Here is a 19,347-nt window from a genome sequence, read left to right as displayed (position 1 = left end):
TATTGTTTTAGCCAAATATTATATATGTTAGGGCTTATTGCCTAGTTAAATAAAGGTTAAATAAAAAAATATATAACAAAATGATTGCGGTCAATTTGCAGTCTAGAAATGATTTGTAATTATGTTCCAGCCCCCTGACCATACGCTCAAGAAAAAATAGCTGAATCTAGTAGATGATTCCTGTTATAGATGGTTATATATCAGTCCGCTAATACAGGACTAGTAAAGGCCCAGTGCATATACAGACGAGCTATATATATATATATATATATATATATATATATATATATATATATATATATATATATATATATATATATATATATTTATTCTTTGCTTCAAGATTTTTCAATCTTCCCGCGACTATGTTTGTATTACATATTGTATCATGTGTGTGCATGTCTATAAACTGCTGTATCCATTTCTAAATTAAATGTACAGTGATAATACAGTATATAAATTACTATATTCTATTCCACACAATTTGGATGGCTTTTTCACTAGTGACATTTTTGCCTAGGAGCATGAACCTCGCGATAATGTTTGCAGACGATGCGTGACGTTTGATGTAAGGTTAGCTTATTAAGTTCATTTTACAAAGGGAACTTAAAGATCCACCGCAGAGGTCTTAAGGTGGGTTGTGTCCAAAAATGTTACATTCCAACATTTTGTGAGGTTACCGATGGTAGCTGGACAAATGTCTAAATATTGCCAGGATTTTTTTTAAATCACAAGATTTCACTGCCACTGACAGCAGTGTTTGTTTGCTTTGTCGTTTCAAAAAGTAGCTTGATGAGTGTCCAAAGTAACAGTGGAAGTTTGGAGGGGACGCCATCTTGGTCCCAGATCTCCACGTCCCTTTCTCAGCAACATATCACGGCAGTGGTGAAGGCCAAGGGAGGTAAAAATACTATTATTGAAACAGAAGTATTTGCTAGTTACATGTTTTGTGTGTCGTTTTGTGGTACGTGTTAAGAGTAATCTTGAAATGAATTGCAACTGAGTAACACCGAAGCCATGGTGTGCAGCAGCCTGCTAGCTAGCCACTACAGACGAGTGTTTGCTGGTGGTGTCTGCAAATGTCCATGAGAAATAACACATGAGGAACGTTAGCTAGTTAACGTTAGCCACAGTACCTAAACTACTGATACATTTGTTCTTTGTTTGCAATATAATTGAAGATTGTAAATGTTTACATGCTGAAGTGGAGTAGTTAGCTAGTTGGCTAACTGACTACAGAACTGATGTAGCCTAAGTTATCAACACTAGAGAATTTGCTATCCAGCTAATATAGCTAGGTAGTTTAATAACTACATACTGCTAGCTAGCTGTCTCCACCGGCTAGCTACGTTGACAGCGTTAGCTAGCTAGCTATTATCGGTTGTTGTAGTTGCTAGACAGCAAGCTAATATGTCAGATTTAAATCAGGGTCGAGAGATGACATGGACCTATGGATTCAGTATTGCCAGATCTAAACGGAATTATGTGGACTGTATGAAATAATTTCCAATATATATCTCAACAACATATCGATAGCTAGCTAATGCATGTCTGGCGACCCTCCTTTCCTTTGACACGAAGTCGGGATGACACCTTTTTATTGCAGTAACCAGCTAGGTACACTGTGCAGTGGAAACCCAATGTACAATTGACCATATCAGATTCAGAAACTGGGGGTTATAATCATAATTGTATTGCACTCCTTGACTAAATGAGGTATCCAACTATTACTATGCTAATGAGGGCACACCGTGGTATTTTCAATGGCTTGCGTGGACAGGACGGTGGCAATAGTTTGTAATTGGGCAGTGTATTACTTCCGACACAAGTCTAGATGTAGCGGGCTAATGTGATGCTCATTAGCCATTACATGTTAGGTACTGTTTGGCCTAGCACGGATAATTTGATGGCCTTAAAGACATCCTCCAGTGCGTTTTTGAACATTTCCTGTTGAAGAGCGATATCCCAAGGATAAATACAGGAAACTACACACACGAAAGGGTAAAAAAAATGTTTATTTTTTAGGCACAACTGCCAACTTCAAGGAATAGGGCATTCATGGAGTTGGTTTTATGGGACGTTATGTCATCGGCCTCCCCTTTGCTTAAGGAGCAATAGAGAACAAAGAAAGCCCCCCTTGTGCCATGTCATGACTTACATGGACTACCTATTGATGTGCGTTTTGTTAAGTAAATCGGGTGTTAAATGATGTGGAAAGTAGACTGGCCTGCCAATGTGTATGCCACAATAATGTCTATTTTCAAATCTTCTCTCATTGATCCATACAGGTGAGTGCGATGATATGTAGCACTTTGGGGTGGACACCCACCTGTCTCAATGAGAGAAGATATGAAATGGACAAGATGGCAGTGTACATGCTCGGATACCTTCGTGGAGAAAAATAATATAATTTTAACTGGGTGTCTTCTAAATTCAACCCCCCCCCCCCTGCAATTAGACTCTGGAGCAGTGGAAACACGTTCTCTGGAGTGAAAAAGCATGCTTTACCATCTGGCAGCCAACGGACCAATCTGGGTTTGGCGGATGCCAGGAGAACGCTAACTGCCCCAATCCATTGTGCCAACGGTAAAGTTTGGTGGAGGAGGAATAATGGTCTGGGGATGTTTTTCATGGTTAGGGCTACGCTATTACATTCTAGATGATTCTGTGCTTCCAACTTTGTGGCAACAGTTTGGGGAAGGCCTTTTCCTGTTTCAGCATGACAATGCCCCCGTGCACAAAGTAAGGTACAGGCAGAAATGGTTTGTCGAGATCAGTGTGGAAGGACTGGGCTGCAGAGCCCTGACCTCAACCCCATCAAACATCTTTGGGATGAATTGGAAGGCCGACAGCGAGCGTGGCCTAATTGCCCAACATCAGTGCCCGACCTCACTAATGCTCGTGCCTGAATGGAAGCATGTTCCCACAGCAATCTTCCAACATCTAGTGGAAAGCATTCCAGAAGAGTGGAGGCTGTTATATAGCAGCAAAGGGGGGACCAACTCCATATTAATGCCCAGAATTTTGGAATGAGATGTTTGATGACCAGATGTCCACATACTTTTGGTCATGTAATGTATTTAGAGCAAATGTTCTGTCAGCAGTGATTAACTGATTTCTAGACATTGTGCTAGTTGGTAACATTCTTTAGATGGCTATATTTTTTAAATTTGTAACCCAAAAAATACTGAGCACAGTACCCCTTAGTATAGAAGTCCACTGATGTGAAGAAAGTAGACTAAACTGCATCAAAGTAGTACAATTGTCTAATGTGTACTAAACTTACTCTGTTCACTACCTAATTAGACATTAAGACCTACATGCACGGGAAAACATTTAGTGTTGAAATATGAGTAGATTAACTGCATTCTCTAGTTAGCTTATAGTTGAGAGTTGTCAAAGTATTGTAACCCAGAATACATTTCTGGTGGCTTTATACAAATTGTGCCACTTATTTTGATCTGAATCTAAGCTATAGGCCTAGTCTTATGCCAAAGGAATTTTTGAATGACTGTCCAAGTGTCTGTCTGTCAACAGGTGGACACTATGTTGCACAGCATGGAGCTCAAATGACATCCCCAGCATTCTAAGGGTTCAACCACTGGCTTGTGCAGGGGCTTGAATTTGGTTGCTTGGAATGTATTGGCTATTTATTTATGCAGAATGTCTAGGAAATCATCCCTCCTTGCCAAAGAGAGAGGGCTTACACTCCATGCTTTCCTGGCTTTTTAAAATATGAAAACGCTTGTAGATCCAAATGCGCTCAATGCAAGATTATGCTTTTATTTTAAGATAACCATAGTTTTTGTTTTGTGTTTACTACCAAGTTGATGGTTGCGCGTATGAGAGTATGCACTGAGATGCTGCTGTAAAGTGAGAGCCGTGTCTAGTAGCCTGGTTCTTCAGACCATCATAAGGAAATGAAAGTGACATGACAACCTAGATCTGAAGTAGATATTTGGCATTTAAGTCGAGTATTATTTACTGTGTTACATCATCATTACATGACATTTCTCAAGTTACTTCATGTTGCACTGAAATATCTACTGGCAAGCCATAACATTACCGTACTCCCCATCACCTTAACCTCTCTTGTTTTTGTTAGGCTGTATTGTAAATGATGGCTGTCTTTTCATTTTGTCACATTCTTTCAACTTTTCTGCTTTTGATTAACTATAATATTGTTGTGCATATCTGCTGCTTATTACAGTATTGGTGAAACATACAAAATACCTTATTCCACAAGTTCTACTTGGGCAGCTGTTACATACAATTATATTAAATCAAATTCATCTTTCCAAAAGGAGCTGCATAACATTGTTGCACTGTCCTGGGTTTGTACATTGATTCCCTAGAGCCCAAGTGCACCACATTTATTTCACCTCTACTCCACAAATGAGCTTAAGGGGCATCCATCTTGGGTGTCTTGGAACCTGCTGTGGTATCTGATCCTTTGTCCCCAGGGTGTTGTCTTTTTCTTTCTTTTGCGTATTTCACTTTAGAGAGACTGCCTGCATCTGGTATTGCAGCGTCCACAGACTGCAGATGAAAAGCAAAATCTAATATAGATTACAGGGTAGTTGACGTCATAGAATGGTAGCACGTATATGATATGAGTTATACAATTAGGCTATGCCCTGGCAATGAAATATATTTCTTGCAGTGGACATTTTTGTAAGATGAACAGGAGTGTTCTGTTTCTCGGGGGAATTTGAAATTGTAGGTGAGGAAAGTGGATTGAAACGATGGGTAGCCAGATGGTTCTTTTGGATTTTGATGTGAAGCCAGTACAGGGAACAAATTACAATTGCCATGTCACTGGTGGCAGCACTTTTAAAACAGTAGCACTAATAGGCGATCAATGTAGGGAAACATTATCTGGCCTAGTTTTAGACAGTCTAGCTCTCAGAGACATTTTTTTTTTCAGAACAACGTAGTTTAGTTGATAGGTTGCTGTAAGGGTGTTTGATTTTAAGAGAACTGCCAGAGAAGAATTTGATGTACATGTTTTTTTTTTTCTCTGTTCCAGCTCTGATACGTTGGTGCACTCTGTCAAAGCCAAGTGAAACAGCCAGGCCCAGGTCCCTTGGGCCTACTACACTTGTGGGAATTGTCTTGGAGACAGGCCTGCATTGTTCTCCAGGCTCATATTAGACAAGGTGGAGGAACTGTGTCGTCTTGTCTGTGGGTGCTGTAAACCACAAGCTGGTGGGAAACCACCATGAACTGTACTGGCCAGAGTAAAGGGGCTTGTACTGGACACACAGACTGCTCTGAGGAAACCTGATGTCTGTAAAGGATATACATCTAGAGCTTTGGCTTTTATTTAGGTGTTTCCTCCACCCTGTCTTTAACTTTACTGGATAGTTGAGCAGAATTCAGAAGATTTATGGCAGTACCCGAGATGTAGATTCACTTTTGACTGTCATTGCATTTGGTAAGATATATGTAAATATACAGTGTCTCTGGCATTAGTCCTATCTGTGCTCTGACAGAGGAAGTGTTGCAGCAGACATGATGCACTGACTGAACAGGTGTTAAGAGACCTCATAGCCCTTTGTTGATACAAAATGGAGCGCTTGTTAGAGCAAGGCTATGTCAGCTGTCTCCGAGGCCTTTAGGCTTTAGGGAGACAGTCCAATCCTATTCTCTGTCTAGGATGTAGTCTACTAGTTTAAATCCTTGTTTACATGTGAAATGATAAAGATCTAGCACAGGCTATTATTGAAACTCATACACTACATGACCCAAAAGTATGTGGATAGCTGCTTGTTGACTGTCTCGTTCCAAAATCATGGGCATTAATATGATGTTGGTCCCTACATTTTGCTGCTTTAACAGTCTCTACTCTTCTGGGAAGGCTTTCCACTAGATGTTGGAACATTGCTGCAGGGACTTGCTTCCATTCAGCCACGAGCATTACTGAGGTCGGGCACTGATGTTGGTCGTTTAGGCCTGGCTCCCAGTCAGAGTTATGAACAACAGCTCCAGACCATTATTCCTTCTCCGCCAAACTTTACAGTTGGCACTATGCATTGGGGCAGCTAGCGTTCTCCTGGTATCCGCCAAACCCAGATTTGTCTGTTGGCCTGCCAGATGGTGACGCGTGGCTCATCACTCCAGAGAATGTGTGGAACTCTGTAGTGATTGTTGCAACTGAGGAAAGATTACTTTTAGGTGGTTTTGTTTAGATTTTAAGTTTTCATAACAATCAGAAATCTGTATTTTTGGGCGCCGATTTGCCATATTATAAAATATTTATTTATTTTTTTACCTTTTTAACTAGGCAAGTCGGTTAAGAACACATTATTATTTTCAATGACTGCCTAGGAACGGTGGGTTAACTGCCTTGTTCAGGGGCAGAACGACAGAGTTTCACCTTGTCAGCTCGGGGGATCTAATCTTGCATCTTTACAGTTAACTAATCCAACGCAATAATGACCTGTCTCTCTCTCGTTGCACTCCACAAGGAGACTACCTGTTACGCGAATGCAGTAAGCCATGGTAAGTTGCTAGCTAGCATTAAACTTATCTTATAAAAAACAATCAATCATAATCACTAGTTAACTACACATGGTTGATGATATTACTAGATATTATCTAGCGTATCCTGCGTTGCATATAATCTGACTGAGAATACAAGTATCTAAGTATCTGACTGAGCGGTGGTAGGCAGAAGCAGGCGTGTAAACATTCATTCAAACAGCACTTTCTTTGCGTTTTGCCAGCAGCTCTTCGTTGTGCGTCCTGCGCTGTTTAGCTCCCGAGATGAGGCTGGTGTAACAGAAGTGAAATAGCTAGCTAGTTAACGCGCGCTAATAGCGTTTCAAACGTCACTCATTCGGAGCCTTCTAGTAGTTGATCCCCTTGCTCTGCATGGGTAACGCTGCTTCGATGGTGGCTGTTGTCGTTGTGTTGCTGGTTCGAGCCCAGGGAGGAGCGAGGAGAGGGACGGAAGCTATACTGTTACACTGGCAATACTATACTGGCTATAAGAACATCCAATAGTCAAAGGTTAATGAAATACAAATGGTATAGAGGGAAATAGTCATATAATACCGAAAACGTCTTACCTGGGAATATTGAAGACTCATGTTAAAAGGAACCACCAGCTTTCATATGTTCTCATGTTCTGAGCAAGGAACTGAAACGTTAGCTTTCTTACATAGCACATATTGCACTTTTACTCTTGCATTATTTAAACCAAATTGAACATGTTTCATTATTTACTTGAGGCTTAATTGATTTTATTGATGTATTATATTAAGTTAAAATAAGTGTTCATTCAGTATTGTTGTAATTGTCATTATTTACAAATAAAGAATCAGCCATTTTTTTACATTTTTAAATAGGTATTGGCTTTTTTGGTCATCCAATAATCGGTATGTGTTGAAAAATCATAATCGGTCGACCTCTAGTTTCATTCTGTGAGCTTGTGGCTTATCACTTTGCGAATGAGCCGTTGTTGCTCCTAGACGTTTTGACTTCACAATAACAGCACTTACAGTTGACCAGGGCAGCTCTAGCAGAGTAGCAATTTGACGAACTAACTTGTTGGAAAGGTAGCATCGTATGACTGCTACGTTGAAAGTCACTGAGCTGTTCAGTAATGCCATTCTACTGCCAATGTTTGTCTATGGAGATTGTATGGCTGTGCTTGATTTTATACACCTGTCTGCAACGGGTGTGGCTGAAATGGCCTAATCCACTAATTTTGAAGGGCTGTCCACATACTTATATATTACACAAGTGTCTTGATATAGAGCACCTAGTGTCATGTTTGCCTTGAATACTCACCATGCAGAATGTGCTCATGTAATTCCATGTACTGGGATTAAGCTATTTTAGTGTTTTATAAAATGTTATCGTGAGTATAAATTTAGGACATTACATCTCCCTTTCTCTGTTCAGACATGATGTAACCAGACATTTTGCCTATTAAACATTTCAGACTTCAGGAAATTGCTTTCAGCTGTTTTGTGCGTGACAAGGGAACAATCCTCATTAGTTTTGCTTTATCACATCCTTTAGTTTTAACCAAGTGGATAGCTCTTTGATAATGCCTTTTAACAGATTCTATGCAACCTTATATGGTTGGGGTATCCCGACGTTACCTTGCAGTTAATCCTTAAGAGTCTAAGCTGTTACTAAGAACATCATTTAGTTGTTTGAGTTGGAATTTTAGGACTCCTTTTAACCCCCAGGAAGAATGACAACTGTTTTACGTTACCTGACAAGCGAGTACATATTTGGTTGTTTTCATACTGTCATTCCCAAACAGTCTGTAAATGTGAAAATTCTATAGCAATCTAGTGGAAAAGCAGACCGTGCGTTTGGACAATTTAATAGACAATGGAGTAAATAAAACCTAAACATTGGCCGCGTCCAGGATGGGAGTCTACACAGACCGGTGTGCCATAGCCAACCAGAGCTACAGTAGGCCTTTATGCAAATAAGCCATTTGCCACAAGGGCCCGCCATCATTCACTTTGAACTGGACTGAGTTTTTACAGGCGGTAGCAACAATGTGACTTGTGGCAAATGGCTAGATTTGCCACAAGATCAGGGGTTCTTAAACTTTTTTTAGCCTAGGACCCGAATGAGAAATTCTGTGTTTTTCCTGGGACCCAAGCTTAAGAACAAATGCAACTATATGTAAATATTGGTACATTTCATTGCCCTTATTGCATTTGTTTAATGCATATCGACAAACAAATAACAATGAAATGAAATGGCCATATAAATAGCTAGTAATGTTTATTCCTCCATTTAAAAACTCTTACATATCTGTCTGTTGGAACTGTTGCGGTTTAAAATTAAACAAATAATTTTCATTCTGAAGGAACAAACTGATTGATAACAGAACAGACACGCAGGCTTTTTGATAGGGTTGCACTAAGTAACAGTACAGATGAGAAATGATCAGGCCTAATGTACATCTTACTGTAGAAATTATTGTTGAAAGTCTAGGTTGGAGCTGTTGCTGTTAAAATAGTCCCTTTAATTTTTTTATTTTTATTCTGAATTGGAATAAACTGATCCAGGCTGTATCACCTCCGGCCGTGTTTGGAAGTCTAATAGGGATGTGCACAATTATCCCAGTGTTGTCCAGGGTAGGCCGTCATTGTAAATAAGGATTTGTTTTTAACTGACTTGCCTAGTTAAATTGTTTTAAAATATATATTTTTATTTCAATCACACGGATCTAGACCGTCAACACACACACAGTCCTAATTAGAGGTGTTTCAACAAGGTCTATTCTGGGCTCAGTTTCTGACAGTGTAACACTCAGCATTCAGTGTACACTCATGCTCAGCATTGAGACTGTTTCTGTACTTGTTTAAGTAATCCAGAGTTGAGAACCCTGATTGACATAGGTATTTGGGGCCAAACAGGACCAGAACATCTACTGCTTTCTCAGTTAGGCAGGAGACTGCTTCCTGCTGTAGATGAGCAACCCAGAACTGTGTTTGAAACAAGATTTTAGACTTTTTGAAGCAATCTGTTTATTCTAGTTCAGAATAAAAATGATTACTTGTATTTTAACAGCAACGGTTCCAACAAGAGATCGGCCGATTTAATTAGGGCCTATTTCAAGTTTTCATAACAATTGGTAATCAGCATTTTTGGACACCGATTATGGCCGATTACATTGCACTCCACGAGGAGACTGCGTTGCAGGCTGACTACCTGTTATGCGAGTGCAGCAAGGACCTAAGGTAAGGTGCTAGCTAGCATTAACCTCTCTAGGGTACGTGCGACGGTAGCGTCCCACCTGACCAACTTCCAGTGAAATTGCAGAGCGCCAAATTCAAAAACAGATACTGATTATAGAAATTCAGAAAACATACGTGTTATGCATAGGTTTAAAGATGAACTTCTTGTGAATCCAACCACGGTGTCAGATTTCAAAAAGGCTTTACGGCAAAAGCATACCATGCGATTATTTGAGAACATCGCCCAGCAGACAAATCATTAAACAGTAACCAGCCAAGTAGAAGAGTTACACAAGTCAGAAATAGAGAGAAAATGAATCACTGACCTTTGATCTTCATATGGTTGTACTCAGACATTCATTTACTCAAATGTTAGTTTTGTTCGATAGTCTCTCTTTATATCCAAACGCCTCTGTTTTGTTCACACGTTTTCTTCAGTAATCGACAGGCTCAAACTCAGTCACAACAGGCAGACAAAAAAATCCAAATTGTATCCGTAAAGTTCATAGAAACCACATGTCAAATGATGTTTAAATTCAATCCTCAGGTTTTTAGCCTAAATAATCAATATTTCAACCGGACAATAACGTTGTCAATATAAAAGGTACACGAGAAAGGTGCGCTCTTGGGATTGCGCATGAAAAAGCTCTCTGACACTTTAGGGTCCAGCCATTGACTGGTCTTACTCCCTCATTTTTCAGAATACAAGCCTGAAACCATTTCTAAAGACGGTTGACATCTAGTGGAAGGCATAGGAACTGTAATTTGAGTCCTAAGTCAATGGATACTGTGATGACATTGAATAGAAAACTACAAACAAACAAAAAATCCGACTTCCTGGATGGATATTTCTCAGGTTTTCACCTTCCAAATCAGTTCTGTTATACTCAGACATTATTTTAACAGTTTTGGCAACTTTAGTGTTTTCTATCCAAATCTACCAATTATATGCATATCCTAGCTTCTGAGCCTGAGTAGCAGGCAGTTTACTTTTGGCACACTTTTCATCCAGAGGTGAAAATAGTACCCCCTACCCTAGAGAAGTTAAATGTATCTTATAAAAAACTATCAATCTTAACATAATCACTAGTTAACCACACATGGTTGGTAATATTACTAGTTTATATAGCTTGTCCTGCGTTGCATATAATCGATGTGGTGCCTGTTAATTTAACATTGAATCATAGCCTACTTTGCAAACGGGTGATTTAACAAGCGCTTTTGCAAAAAACGCACCGTCGTTGCACCAATGTGTACCTAACCATAAACGTCAACGCCTTTCTTAAAATGAATACACAAGTATATATTTTTAAACCTGCATATTTAGTTAATATTGCCTGCTAACATGAATTTCTTTTAACTAGGGAAATTGTGTCACTTTTCTTGCGTTCTGTGCAACAGAATCGGGGTATATGCAGCAGTTTAGGCCGCCTGGCTCGTTGTGAGCTGTGACTATTTCTTCCTAACAAAGGCAGCCAACTTTGCCAAACGGGGGATGATTTAACAAAGGCGCATTTGCGAAAAGCATAATCGTTGCACGAATGTACCTAACCATGAACATCAATGCCTTTCTTAAAATCAAAACATAGAAGTATATATTTTTAAATCTGCATATTTAGTAAAAAGAAATTCATGTTAGCAGGCAATATTAAACTAGGGAAATTGTGTTTAGACTTATGGATGTTAGATAAAGTTAAAATACAGAACGGTTCTGTATTTCACTGAAAGAATAACCGTTTTATTTTGGAAATTATCGTTTCTGCATTTGACCATATTAATGACCTACGGTGCGTATTTCTGTGTATTCTGTTATAATTAAGTCTATGATTTGATAGAGCAGTCTGACTGAGCGGTGGTAGGCAGCACCAGGCTCGTAAGCATTCATTCAAACAGCGCTTTCGTGCGTTAGCCTGCAGCTCTTCGCAATGCTTCAAGCATTGCGCTGTTTATGACTTCAAGCCTATCAACTCCTGAGATTAGGCTGGTGTAACCGATGTGAAATGGCTAGCTAGTTAGTGGGGTGCGTGCTAATAGCGTTTCAAACGTCACTCGCTCTGAGACTTGGAGTAGTTGTTCCCCTTGCTCTGCAAGGGCCGCGGCTTTTGTGGAGCGATGGGTAACGATACTTCGAGGGTGGCTGTTGTCGATGTGTTCCTGGTTCGAGCCCAGGTAGGGGAGAGGAGAGGAACTGAAGCTATACTGTTACACTGGCAATAGTATAGGGCCTATAAGAACATCCAATAGTCAAAGGTATATGAAATACAAATGGTATAGAGTCCTATAATTCCTGTAATAACCTAAAACTTCTTACTTGGGAATATTGAAGACTCATGTGAAAAGGAACCACCAGCTTTCATATGTTCTGAGCAAGGAACTGAAACATGGCACATATTGCACTTTTACTTTCTTCTCCAACACCAAATTGAACATGTTTGTTTATTTTAGGCTAAATTGATTTGATTGTTGTATTATATTAAGTTAAAATAAGTGTTCATTCAGTATTGTTGTAATTGTCATTATTACAAATAAATTAATAAAATCGGCCGACTAATATGTATCGTCTTTTTTTGGTCCTCCAATAATCGGTATCAGTGTTGCAAAATCATAATCGGTCGACCTCTAGTTCCAACCTAGACTTGTTTTCAACAATCATTTCTACAGTAAGACGTCCAGTAGACCTGATCATTTTTAATCTGTGCTGTTACTTAGCTAGCTACTGATAGGGTTGCTTGCTTTGGATAATGTTAGCTATTAGCTGTGTACAAGACCAGGGGATTGTTTGAAAGAGAAACTCACATATACTACTATGTAAGAGTACCCTTATTTCTGCTTATCACCTTTTTATAAAATGACATCAATGCCTTCTAGCTGACTGACTTCCACTGTCGAAGCACTTTTTCCTGAAGCTTTCTGTTCTGAAAGAATTCTCTGGGTATACTGGCATGCTGTGCATGTTTGGTGTGATAGAGCCTGGATTCGAACCAGGGACTGTAGTGACGCCTCTTGCACTGCGATACAGTGCCGTAGACCGCTGTGTCCATGTGTGTGCGTGTTGTGACTACCCATCCCGACATGCGGGAGAGTAATCATCGACTGACACTAATTAGCATAACGCAACGGACATAAATATTCCTATTCATGAAAATCACAAATGAAATATATTGAGACACAGCTTAGCCTTTTGTTAATCACCCTGTCATCATTTTCAAAATATGCTTTACAGCCAAAGCTAGACAAGCATTTGTAAGTTTATCGATAGCCTAGCATATCATTTTGTCCAGCTAGCAGCAGGTAACTTGGTCTCGGAAATCAGAAAAGCAATCAAATTAAATCGTTTACCTTTGAGCTTCGGATGTTTTCACTCATGAGACTCCCAGTTAGATAGCAAATGTTCCTTTTTTCCAAAAATAAGATTTTTGTAGGCGAAATAGCTCCGTTTGTTCTTCATGTTTGGCTGAGAAATCGCCTGGAAATTGCAGTCACAAACGGCAAAAAATATTCTCAATTAGCTCCATAATATCGACAGAAACATGGCAAACGTTATTTATAATCAATCATCAAGGTGTTTTTCAAATATCTATTCGATAATATATCCGTCGGGACAATTCGTTTTTCAGTTGGACCGATTGGAATAATGGCTACCTCTGTACGCGAGAGTCACTATGGGAGCCATCAGGTGACCACTTGCGCAATGTAGCCGCTTACGGGTATTCTTCAACATAAATGCGTAAAACTATGTCACAACGCTGTAGACCCCTTTGGGAATACGGAGAAAGAGTAATCTGGTTGATAGCCCATTCACTGCTCAATAGGGACGCATTGGAACGCAGCGCTTTCAAAACATGAGGCACTTCCGGATTGGATTTTTCTCAGTCTTTCGCCTGCAACATCCAGTTCTGTTATACTCACAGACAATATTTTTACAGTTTTGGAAACTTTAGTTTTCTATCCTAAGCTGTCAATTATATGCATATTCTAGCATCTTATCCTGACAAAATATCCCGTTTTACGACGGGAACGTTATTTTTCCAAAAATGAAAATACTGCCCCCTAGTCACAAGGCTAACAAAGCAAATTTGAGGAAAACACTTCCAAAGTTCTATCAAGACATGCCTGTAGTACTTGCGCTTCAAAAACATGTTACTTTCCCTTCCGGGATGGCTACAACGCCCTCCCTTTGGCAATCAGATCATGACTCCATTCTGCTCCTCCCTTCCTTGAGGCAGAAACCCAAACAGGAATTACCTGTGTTAAGGTCTATGCTATACTGGTCTGACCAATTGGATTGTTTAAAGATTTGATCACGCAGACTGGGATATTTTCCGGGTTGCCTTCGAGAATAACATTGACGTGCACGGTGACTGAGTTCATCAGGAAGTGTATAGGGCGGGTTGTTCCCACTGGCTATTAAAACCTACCCAAACCAAAAACTGTGGATAGATTGCAGCATTCATGCAAAACTGAAAGCGCCAACCACTGCATTTAACCACGGCAAGGTGACTGGGAATATGGTAGAATACAAACAGTGCAGTTATGCCCTTCGTAGACAGTCACAGGCAAAATGTCATTACAGAGACAGTAGAGTTGCAATTTACCGGCTCAGACATGAGACGTATGTGGCAGGGACTCCAGGCAGTCAGATTATAAAGCGAAAACCAGCCACGTCGCGGACAGTCTTGCTCCCGGACAAGCTTCAACACCTTCGCCCACTTTGAGGAAAACACTGTGTCATCGACACGCCCGCTCCGGAGCACTCTCAGTGGGCTCCCATTCTCCGTGGCAGATATTAATAATAATATTATTATTATTATTAAGACATTTAAGCGTGTTAACCCTCACAAGGCTGCCAGCCCGGACGTCATCCCTAGCTGTGTTCTCTGAGCATGCGCAGACCAGCTGGCTGGAGTGTTTACGAACATCCGTCTGCTGTCCCCACTTGCTTCAAGATGTCCACCATTGTTCCTGTACCCAAGAAAGCAAAGGTAACTGAACTAAATGACTGTCGCCCCATCGCACTCACTTCTGTCATCATGAAGTGCTTTGAGACGCTAGTTGAGGATTATATCACCTTCACTTTACCTGACACTCTAGACCCACTTCAATTTGCATACCGCCCCAATAGATCCACAGATGATTGTATTGACATTCCCAGCCTTAGTTTCATCCATTTTTGTCCAGAATATTGAGTCATAAACTAAAGCGGTGTAACCTGAACAGGGCTGGGTGGTATGCTATATTTTACTGTATACCGGTATTGATGCACAGACCAGTTTGAGTTTTTACTTTATCTTCTATAACAGTGTTTCAATGTTTGGTTTGTTAAATAGACCCTTTTCCAGTACACCACACACTGACATCACGCACAGATTTCCTGTTGCTGGCGTTCAATAAGAACTGGTGTTCTGCCACCAACTTGCGCACATCTCCCTCGTTTGTAAACACAGAAAGGGGTCTATGTGATAGTTTACTCTGTTTTATATTTGACTCATCTCTCCCTGCTGCTGAATACCACTAACCACACCAAGCCCTGCCCCCTATCACTCAAGGAGAGAGCAGTTGTTGGACCAAGCACTTTCTTGCCATTCACTCTGCATGGGTCGATGGATGCAACAATGTTGGTGACATGCTGCTTTTCTATAATTGCACTATTCGTTTGTGCATCTTACTATTTGCTAGTTTATTTTATTAGCAAGGTTTTGCGACATTTCTTTTTAGCTGCTGAGGCTAATCGCTAGCTTGCTAAATGTACTAAGAGTCAGAGCAAACACAGCTAGTTGGCTAATACAGCCTGGTACCGATTCTGATGTAGTCCTAGATAAGATACCACTGCACAAACCGGCTTATCAGAGAGTAATAGCCAACATATTCATTCACCTAACTAGCTACATGAAGTAAGAGAATATGTAACATCTAATTAGGGTCACCTGGAAACACTGACCAACACTGGTTCTTACTCTGTCTATAATTCCTCACTGACTTATTCACGTCAGACAATTTATTCTAGGTGCTTCCCACTGTTTCCAACTATAGAATTAGGTTAATCATAATTTCCATAATTCCACCAATTAACTAAGTCTAGATTTATTTTGGCTCGTATCATGCTTTGTGGCACAGTGTGAAATGATGATAGAAGTACAGAAATGTATTTTTGTTTAGAGTTGTATTGAAGCCCCGTTTTGAAAGAACTTATTTGTATTGCCACCCTAGGGTCATGAACTACTCAAAGTATATTGAGTATTTATTCAAAAAATCTAATACTGATATTTTGTCCATATCGCCCAGCCCTAATCCTGAATGGGTGGAGGTTGCAAACAATGTACCAGGCCAGCTGTGAGTTACAACCTGAGAGCAATATTTTTGGGACTACCAGGAAATGTATTGGTGAATTATATTCATCATGCATTGAACTGCATCCATCTATTCTGCCAACAATGCCTTACTCTACATCATGGAATTGAGTCAAATATAACCTATTTTTAAAAGTTGGTTTTGTAGCATTAACTGGGAATTAGATGTTTTTTACAGATTTATTTTTATTTTTTAGAATGATCTTTTCATATCTGCAAGTTAGTTAAACTCAGTTTTACTTTAGTGTCTGTCCTATATATAAGAAATACTACATTTTGGGGCACTAAACTACTTTTGGAGTATACAAAACATTAAGAACACCTGCTCTTTGCATGAGACTTACCAGGTGAAAGCTATCAGGGCCTATAATTATATTTAATCTACCACCCACTCAGATTTTAACAACCCAAATATAGTTTTTTTGTTGCAATTACACCAACAAAACACAAAAGCAGATGAGCGTGCTTTGTAATATTCCTAAAACCATAAATGTGAAATTGAGTATGACCAGTAGCAGCTTTTTTTTTCTCTTCCCTAGCAGTTGAAACTTTAAATATTGATACTACATGACCCAAAAGTATGTTTGTGTGGACAGCTGCTAGTCTGTTCTCTGATTCCAAGTGTTATTTCATAGTTCTGATGTCTTCACTATTATTCTACAATGTAGGAAATAGTAAAATAAATATAGAAAAACCCTGGAATGAGTAGGTGTCAACTTTTGACTGGTACTGTAAATGTGATCATACTTTACTAGTTTTATTTACAAATGAAGTGAAATGCTCACTCTGTGGAGCCCTGACCACCCGCCAACATGGCTGGTGTTAATTTTAGGCCCTGAAAGCTGTGATCCCTTATTGATGTCTTGGTAAATCCACTTCAACCAGTGTAGATGAGGGGGAGGAGACTGGTCAAAAGAAGGATTTTTGAATCCTTGAGACATGAATTGTGTATGTGTGCCATTCAGAAGGTGAATGGGGAAGACAAAATATTTAATTGCGTTTTGAACAGGGTATCGTAGTAGGAGCCAGATGCACTCCTAATGTTTGGTATACTTCCATTCATTTTCATTTTATTTTTACTGATACTGGCCTACCTACAGGCGAGCCGTGTGACACTCGTGGGCTTCCTAGAGTAAAACAACAGACGTTTGAGATTCTCACCTTTCCATAGACTGGTCGTATTAGTGTGTAGCCCAAACTGAACACTACAAACAAGTTGGTAGTAGTCGGTACCGACTACTAGAGTACAACTGAGAACATCGCAGTGTTAGTGAGGGGCTCATCTTTCCATTGAGTGGTCATATTAGTTAGTATGCCAAACTGTTCTGATGATACAGACTTTTTCGAGGCGTCTCGCGGTCTGACAAGCACAGCTGTACCTCGGCCACCTTCCACCGCCGATTCGGAAGGCTGCCCTTCAGTGGATTGAGATGCAGCCCATGCACAAAAAAACGGACAGGCGCAGGGAGCAGTGGGAGAAGGAGGAGCAGCATGAAACAGCTGAGATTCAGACTTTCTCTCAGTACTGGATTTCATATCAACTATTTAGTTGTCCAGAAGCCAAAGGCACAATCCTAATCGTATTAACAACCCATCCTTGTTGTTGCATGTTTACATTTTCCCTCAAAGTTTCGAATGGAGATGTTCATCTCTGTCACATGAAACGGCTTGCATCAGATGCGTCTTTTTAGAACGGTGTCTTAACTGCAAATTACATTTTGGCAAATGTTTGAAAATGTGTTCAGTCTCTGCTTCATTACTGTAGTTTCATGTTCGATAATATTAGAGGATAGGCTTGCTATTGTCGCGTGTTTTTTTTTTTTTTTCAAGGTTTTAATGAAATGTCTTCCATGCATAGTATTTTCTGTTGGTCACTTCATTTTACTGTTTGGAACAAATGTAACTGTTTGTTAACCGGTTGGTAAGTCGGCAATGAAATTGACCGAATTTGCATCCCTTGAAGGAAATTTTGCGAGCCAGTGCTAACTAGCGTTGCCGCAATGACTGGAAGTCTATGGTACTGTATCTACTAGCATGCTAGCAGTTACCGTAGACGGCTTAATTTTGCTAACGCAATTTAGCAATTGCACTAACGCTAGTTGGCAACTTTCTTCAAACTGCATGCAGAGACCTAAACATGGTATCCAAGTGTTCATTGGACTCTGGGGAAGTAGATAAAGGGCGTCATTGCCAAAATCCTGAAGTATTCCTGAAACTGAATTAGCTGTATACCTGGTCTCAGTTATGGTCGACGCTTCAGATCAAGTCAATACAACAGTTTTCAGATAGTGGTGGACCTCAGTGTGCTTTCTGTAGTTTGTCTCAATTTCGTCATGAAGAAATTGTAAAAAGAGCCAGACTTTCTGGTTTTCCTTGTATAGGCCTAAAATAATAGGTAGATGTAAGGCTGCTGAGTAGGCTATACATTAAGATCGAGTTCAGTAAGGTGCAACATAAAAATTGTGACGTTACATTGCCTGTCCCAGTGGATGACTGAGGAATGTGAGGATGTAAGGAGGAGTAGGCAATAAGTGGTTTACCTTTTAATGTTAAGGTGGTGTTTCTCCTCTCTTCCAGGCACCATGGAGGAGCTGCACAGCCTGGACCCCCGGAGACAGGAGCTGCTGGAGGCTCGCTTCATGGGTGCGGTCACTGGTACTGGGGGCAGTACCGGGGGCAGCACTGGCAGCACCAGCGGGGGAACCAAAGTGTGTGCGCTTGCCTCAAACCCCTGATCCCCATACACTCACATTACTACAGTAACACTTGGCTGCATGTTTTCAGCTAGTCTAATTGTCTGTTAGGCTTATTTTGTGTAACAAAAATAAAGTAAATAGTTGTCATGGTTTCTTTTCAGAAGAAAGTCATGACGTACCTCTTTTTGTTTTCAGGGAATGACGAACAATGACTGTTCAAATCAAAGTTTTGGAAGCCTGGGGTCTTCCAGTGACAAAGAGTCAGAGGTATGTTTCTTAACATGGTGGTGTTACAGTTTTAGTGAAACATTATATAATGAATCAATGTGCATGTTTGTTTGAACAGGCTCTTGTCAGACAATATAACTGGTTTTCATGGCTTTTCTGTGTTTTTTTTTGTCTGACATTCCATCCTTTTGTTTGGATTAGACCTATGTTTTGATTGGATGTCAGATGTGGGCTGGTTGGCGTGAGCAGGGAGATCCCACAGAGGGAGAGGAGCTGGACCCTCATATGATCCTCTGTCACTGGTGAAAATGTCAGATGCAACCTAAGATGGAGCTAGCTCTAGAGAGAATAAAAATGTGC

General features: G+C 40.1%; 1 protein-coding gene across 2 annotated transcripts in view; it reads left to right on the top strand.

Moving 5' to 3' along the window:
- Positions 1 to 484: 484 nt before the first annotated feature.
- The window catches only part of tlk1a (tousled-like kinase 1a), a 28,158-nt gene continuing 9,295 nt past the window's right edge, over positions 485 to 19,347 (top strand). Inside the window, exons 1-4 of one of the 2 annotated variants that reach the window (XM_020455349.2) lie at positions 485 to 633; positions 789 to 901; positions 18,641 to 18,771; positions 18,955 to 19,026. In XM_020455349.2, coding sequence (XP_020310938.1) covers positions 793 to 901; positions 18,641 to 18,771; positions 18,955 to 19,026 — 312 coding nt within the window. In that variant the 5' untranslated portion in view covers positions 485 to 633; positions 789 to 792. Of the gene's footprint in view, positions 634 to 785; positions 902 to 18,640; positions 18,772 to 18,954; positions 19,027 to 19,347 lie in introns of both variants that reach the window. The other variant, XM_020455341.2, reaches the window with a different exon arrangement.

The sequence above is a fragment of the Oncorhynchus kisutch genome, linkage group LG2 (assembly GCF_002021735.2).
Source record: "Oncorhynchus kisutch isolate 150728-3 linkage group LG2, Okis_V2, whole genome shotgun sequence".
NCBI lineage: Eukaryota > Metazoa > Chordata > Actinopteri > Salmoniformes > Salmonidae > Oncorhynchus > Oncorhynchus kisutch.
This window is presented reverse-complemented; position numbering and strand designations above follow the sequence as displayed.